The following is a 6,844-nucleotide window of genomic DNA, read 5'->3' on the forward strand; positions in this document are numbered from 1 at the left end:
AATCAGAGTAATAATGCCAAAAAGGAGAGAAAATCATATTGTTATGCTAACAAAAAGATTGCACTTCAGTATTTATAAGTACTATTACGTAATTTTTTTTTCTTTTTTTCTGGTGTTCCAAAAAATTAAAAATAAATTATGTATCAGATATGGGAATCCGAATCGAATTATTTTCATAACGCATATATAATATCGCAGATATTTACTAACTTTGACATTTCGGATATATTTGTGAAGAATGGATAACGAATACTTTACTTAGTGAGAAATCAAAGAATCAGAGTAATAATGCAAAAAAAGGAGAGAAAATCATATTGTTATGCTAACAAAAAGATTGCACTTCAGTATTTATAAGTACTATTACGCGTTACGTAATCATTGTTCTCTGTAGAACTGTTCAACCTCTTGTATCTGTGTATTTCGTGCGAGGTAAAGAGACACTTGTCTGTCGATAATTAAACTATGATCAATTTTCATTCTTTTATCAAAATGGAATGTGAATGATCTGAGGATATAAGTTAGATTCCAAAATTTTGGTCGTGATCTGTTGCAATATTTTGTGATTCTAGCTGCTATTGCTTTTTTTTTAAGTTAGATTCCAAAATTTTGGTCGTGATCTATTGCAATATTTTGTGATTCTAGCTGCTATTGCCTTTTTTTTTCTTTTTGGTATTCTGCTATTTGCTGCTTGTTTGTGTAATTGTGTTTGTTGGTAGTTAAGATGATTTAGAGAATTTGTTTTTTTGATTACATAGTTCTGGAGTGTCTTTTTGAGACTTGTCGATTGATTATTCAATATGTTTTTGCATAATTAAGCACTTGCCAATTTGAAGTTATGGTTGGAGATAAACCAACTACGAGTAATGCACTTGACTATCTAAAGATTGTGAAGAAAACATATCAAGATAAAGTTGAAGTATACGAGTCCTTTCTTGAGGTGATGAAGGACTTCAAAGCTCTGAGGTAACCTTCATGCTAATGATTTGTTTTGCTCCTTCGTTAGTTTCACTCTTACTGGAATCTGATTATATTTTTTATGGTAGAATGGATACGTGTGGTGTCATATTAAGAGTAAAGGAACTCTTTAAGGAGGAAAAAGAACTGCTTTTGGGTTTTAATATATTTTTGCCAAAAGGTTTCGAGATAACCATCGAAGGTGACCAAACTCTACCAGATAACGTTGACTTTGACGAGGCAATTAGTTATATGAAGAAGGTCAGGGTAGGTGCACCAAATTTGCAATGAAGAAAATTATAATTTACAATTTAATTTTTTTTTTTTGTTTTAAGTTTTCTGAGACATTTTTATTTATTATTATTAATATGTATCATTCGATGTGTTATTTTATGGTTTTGCTAAATTTATATATCAATTGATCCGTAGACAAGGTTTCAGGGGAATAATATGCATGCGTACATCTCTTTTTTGGATATTTTGAACATGTACAAGAAGGAAAAGAAAAGCATAGTTGAAATCTACAATGAGGTATATGTTCATATTTGTGCATTGGAACTCTTTTTTCTTTTTCTTTTGTTTAAAATGGTCATTTTCATATTCTTGTCTTGGAGGTGGCTGTTCTTTTCCGGGATCATCAAGATTTGCTCGCGGAGTTTGCCAACTTTCTCCCTCACTATAGATGAAGATGATATTATAGAGAATGATGATTCGTGTATGCAATGCATGTCGTAGTTCGAGCAACCCTATCTCCTATCTGCTTTCCATCTTGTTGACTCTAAATGCAAAATTATAATAGGAATCACTACACCAAAACTTAGAAGATTTGTCATGTCCGAGTTTGTCATCTGCAATTCAATCATCATTGATGAATTTTATTTTCATGCAAACTAATTGTGAACCATCATTATAAGAACCATCATTAGGTTGGGTTTTTCAATTACAAGAAGGATTTAGTCTCCAAGGAATTCATCGAGAAATCTCACTGGCTAATATCGAACTTTATAGTATGATATGGGTGCTCATGTGCCTATAAGATATCATTGGTTTTAAAATTCATTTATCACTGATTCACATGAGTTAGTTAGTCTATAGCTAGCAGATTGGATTACTAGTAAAAGCTTCTTTTTCCATGCGCATGTTGAAAGATGTACTTGGTGCTATTAATTTTATGGAAAATTGTCGAAACGGAACAAAAAAACTGCATGATTGTCTATTTCGTATCAAAACATTTTTTTCTATTTTATCTCACTTTTATCTTTTCTATTACTGAAAATTAATGAAATAAATAGTTTTATGGATCAAAAAATAATAAAAAATATAAACAATTAACAAAAAACACTAATATACACAAAAGGGTATTTTTTTGGTTGAAAAGCTTAATAAATAAAAATTTTAAATTACGTTTTACTAAAAGTAGATTGCGTCTTCTACAGAAAATGAATTAGTAGAAAACAAATTCTAGATTAAACATGTTCATCTACTTTTTTTAGAACGAACAATCTACTTTTTATTAAAATTCTAAATAAGTGGAATATGAATTCTATTATTCGTTATATAGCCATTTTCCTGTGGAATGCATGTTCTACTTTTATGAAGTATTCTTAAGTTTCCGGAATGTGAAATCTAGAATCTACTCATACGTGTCTACATGAGGTAGAAATTGCATTTAAGATTTTTGTCACTGTTCTAAAAAAGTAAAATGTGTTGTAAGTAAAGAAGAGAAGAGAAGAGAAGAGAGGAATTGGTGTGTCTTATTCCATGAATAATGATCTACTTATATAGGATACAATAGCTTGGAGACAAAGCTTAACTTGGAGTGGGGAACAAGTATATCTAGAACTTTCCATATGGACATCACTACAATATTTATAACACTTCCCCTTGATGTCCAATATGTCGAAATGCTTTCAAAACGCCGTAGATGCTGCCTCGTTAAAAACCGAGATTGTAATGCCATAACCGTCTAGAGTTTGTAATGTGTTTGGAATACTGCCTCGTTAAAACCTTTCCATGGTAAACCCAAAAACCCAATGTGGTAAAAACGGGAAGCCATGGATAGGAAAAAGAGTACAGCCGCATTACTTCCCCTGAAATGAACATCACTGAAGGCTTCTCAGTGATCGCATACCAATCTGCTGCATAAGCTTCCTGAGCGTGCATGTTGGTAATGCCTAAGTGAAGAGGTCGGCTGAGTTCTCGCTGGATCTGACTTAGAGTACCTTGACCTCTCCTTCTTTCTGAAGATCGTGGGTGAAAAAGAACTTGGGGAGAACATGTTTAGTCTTGTCACCCTTGATGTAACCATCTTTGAGCTGAGCTATGCAGGCGCATTGTCTTCGTAAAGAACGGTCGGCTCGTCTTTACCATCCGTGATCCCACATGCTGTCCGAATATGGTGTGTCATGAGTCTCAATCAGACACACTCTCTGCTTGCTTCATGGATCGCCAATATATCCGAGTGATTGGATGATGTGGCTGATATAGTCTGCTTGACTGATCTCCATGAAATGGTCGTGCCTCCATATGTGAAAACATAGCCGGTTTGGGACTTAGCACTGTGTGGATCGGACTGGTAACCTGCATCAACAAAATGCTTTCATGATATTCATGGTCGATTCGGATCATATGGTTTATCTCTCTTAGATAAATTCGACCATGAATGTCTTTGTATGTCCATGATCTGTCCGGATCATGACATCATTCATAATCCATCCGGATTATGTTCTTGTCCACTATATATCTTATTCATATCCTTTGACCAAAACTCTTTATGAACTTTTAGTATATGTCCACGGCCTGTTCATGAAGTGGCTATTGTGTTATAGTTTGAAGTTTAATCAAAACTAAGCCACTTTTTGGTCAATAGGACGTTCCTCTCACTTGATGGTTTAGGTCGGATTTAAGACCTAGAGGAACTGGTCGGAACAAGCTGGACGGGATGGATTGGTCGGGACCAATGATGATTAAGGTCGAACTAGGTCGGACATGATCCTAGTCGGTATGGTTCCCTTTGGTCGTGAATCTGATGGATTCTCAGACCATTTGATCAATCTATTCTTGGTACGTTGGATCATAGATCCCAACATTCATATACGGCTAATGATCTCTACTATAGATCATCGTAGTCTCTTCATAGCCTTTCCAAGAATCAATCATCTTAATCATCCTTTCTTTAAGTATAAACACAAGGAATATATTGACTACTATATGGACTGATTTGAAACGTTCTTATAGAACTTTCTACTAAGCATCACTTAGTCTTATCATATCGTGTGTATGCAGCTGCATTTCAGTCCATGAACAACGCAGGAACGATGTTGTTCTATGAGAACTTCTTTCTCATCTTTCAAGGTATCTTATATTACCTTTATATCCAGTGAGATATCCAATGTCTACTACATCTTTCTTAGATGTCCAGATTTCGATATTGGGTAGTAGCATTCACCACATTAGGAATTTATTTCCTTGTTCCTTAGTCCCTGTGAGTATCCTTGTGTGATCAAGCCATTCCATTGAATGCTTTATGTAGCAACATGTACGACCACTTGTTTGTACTTTCATGTTCTACTGCTCACGATTTTCTTTTCCTCACAAGACTCATCTGTTCACTGGTTAGATGGCGTCTCACTTATGTATTTGGCCAATACGCCCATCTCATACATTCTTTGGGTTTAACTCCACGTCTCATTCTATGAGTACTCTTACGTGGGTTAGTGATCCTCGCATATCTCTTATGCTCAAGTGCTTTCTCTTTATCACTTATGAGTGTGTGTATGTGTCGACACTTTATATAATGTTCCATCGCGTTCTATCGCGTTCTAGACATGATACAATCGATTGAGATTTTATTATTATCAGGATCATTGAATACTTTGTAGTTTGCAAGGCTACATTGTATGATACCTGTACCTTAGGACCGGCCGGTCTTATCTCATTGTCTAGTATGGTTTCTCTTTCATGAACCCGAATCTATCATTATGAGCACCTTAACTTTTCTATTCGTGGTTCATTATATATGGAACATTCTGGTCTATCTCTGTATAGACTTTTACAGCAACTTGATTATGTCTCTACTAGGACATTTATATAGTGGTGCTAAGCTGGTATGACTTAGTCATTCTTTCGGGTCTGTCTGGCTATCATTCTTTCTTTGTTTATGAACGTCCAATATATATATATATCTGGTCCGAGGATCTTTGCCAAGACTTGGATGGTTAAAACCATTCCACTTTTACTTTCTATTTACCAGCTTATAGCTTTCTCCATGATGTTGGATAGTCGGATTCATCTTGTATGTAATCCGTGTACCTTGGCCACAATATGATCACCTTTGTTTGGCTCATGGTCTCACTGAATTCGTGGGAGAAAGATCATGTTCTCTTATCCAACATATATTCCCGATTTTCATCTCATCCTTAGATGAGGTATTCCATCCTAGATGGCACATAGGTATGTGGTGGTTTATTCATAGACTCTTAGGATGGTCTATATCTGGATTATGACCCTTTATCATCTTTAGACGGGAATATCTATGCTCACTTTATATGGCCTGATGTATCTTATCTTTCATACATGTATTCTTGTGGTGTACCCAAGCTTATAGACTTTTGAAGTCTCAACCTTATAGGTTATGCCTTATACGGCCAAGCTATAATGCCTTATGGCCTTCAGCCAGGCTTATCATGTTCGGGTTTTATAGTATGGTCATGGACCACACGGAGTGTTTATTCTCCCCCTCATGAACATGCTATAAAATACGTTTGTTTGTCCTCACTTAAACGTAATGCTTGGACGGTCAGCATGGTTTTAGACCATGATACACGAATTTGTGGTCTGGTCATGATCACGGGTTTTGACTATCCTCATGATCAGATTATACTTTCGTGTTGCTTGGAACAATGAAGCCTACTGAGTTTCCCTTGTGTACATGTTTCACAACGTGAGATCTTATGGGATAACTCTTTGTGCCTTATTAATCAAGTTCAGACCAGGATGGCTAATCCGGTCATGCCATAAAGTGTATAAATTCGTTGGTGAACCTTACTGGTTACCTAGGCTTTTATGCCTTATCACACTGATCCTTAGCATAGTATTAGATCAGTAGGGAGAATGTAGTCTCGACCTCTTTTATATGTATGCCTTTGGCGATTTTCATAAGCTAAAGGAACATTTCCTTTTGCTTTGCTCTGCCCATTGGTTTATTATTGAAACCATTTTGATGTGGCTTGTAATGCCATTTCGACCTTTACTCCCTCCTCGACCATGATTGGATCTACAACCACGGTTATTGTGGTATCCTTGTCCACGGCCAGTGGGGATTTTGGGTCTCTCTCAATGGGTCTTAGGTGATAAATTTCGTGCCTCTTAAGGCCATGCCTTAGGCGTGGTGGTCTAGACATACTCTTCTCGAGTTTTCATTCTCATTTGTCAATCAAAAATATTTTTCAAGCAAATCAATCAAGATAAAAGAAAAACTTTTATTAATGCTATGAAATTTGAATGACAAATTATATTTAAAACAAAACACCAAATCATAAGTATGAAATCAGAATGTCAAAAGGCTTAAACAATAGCCGGCCAGTCCATAATAACATCTTGGACGTGGCTCACATTTGGTTCTCTATTCAATGAATAAACCAATCTCATCATCTATATGAGTCCACCCGAATTTTCTTTTCTTAGCTTCTTCAGCATCACCGTATATCATCTCACATTGATACTCGGCACTTATCTCCATAACATAGTCGAGTTTGTCGAGGTTGACTTTCCTTTTCTGCTTCTTTTCCTCAAGAGCTGAAAGGTATGAGAGAAGGTCGTAATAGGTTGTGAAACCTTTAGCCTTCTGTGATAACAACACTTCCTTTGAATGGATCGTGTCACGAGTCTT

At 35.8% G+C, this 6,844-nt stretch overlaps 1 protein-coding gene across 2 annotated transcripts; it reads left to right on the forward strand.

Annotated features, from left to right (window-relative positions):
• Window positions 1-261: 261 nt before the first annotated feature.
• On the forward strand, window positions 262-1,937 carry LOC108816612 (paired amphipathic helix protein Sin3-like 4). 2 transcript variants are annotated; one of them, XM_056999942.1, is made up of 5 exons: window positions 262-429; window positions 817-963; window positions 1,044-1,215; window positions 1,384-1,485; window positions 1,569-1,937. In XM_056999942.1, the coding sequence occupies exons 2-5, from the start codon at window positions 836-838 to the stop codon at window positions 1,638-1,640; spliced, it is 474 nt and encodes a 157-aa protein (XP_056855922.1). In that variant the 5' UTR covers window positions 262-429; window positions 817-835; the 3' UTR covers window positions 1,641-1,937. The 2 variants fall into 2 exon arrangements, with proteins under 2 accessions (XP_056855922.1, XP_056855921.1); XM_056999941.1 differs by having other exon boundaries at window positions 267-429; window positions 1,044-1,221; window positions 1,569-1,930.
• Window positions 1,938-6,844: the final 4,907 nt, after the last annotated feature.

This window comes from Raphanus sativus, unplaced genomic scaffold, assembly GCF_000801105.2.
Source record: "Raphanus sativus cultivar WK10039 unplaced genomic scaffold, ASM80110v3 Scaffold2193, whole genome shotgun sequence".
NCBI classification, from domain to species: domain Eukaryota; kingdom Viridiplantae; phylum Streptophyta; class Magnoliopsida; order Brassicales; family Brassicaceae; genus Raphanus; species Raphanus sativus.

Excerpts from the sequence above, each read along its gene's own strand:
- LOC108816612 (XM_056999941.1), top strand. The coding sequence starts at position 836 with ATGGTTGGAGATAAACCAACTACGAGTAATGCACTTGACTATCTAAAG. Across the intron at positions 964-1,043 it reads AAGGACTTCAAAGCTCTGAG|AATGGATACGTGTGGTGTCA; the intron begins GTAACCTTCATG and ends TTTTTATGGTAG. Across the intron at positions 1,486-1,568 it reads TAGTTGAAATCTACAATGAG|GTGGCTGTTCTTTTCCGGGA; the intron begins GTATATGTTCAT and ends CTTGTCTTGGAG.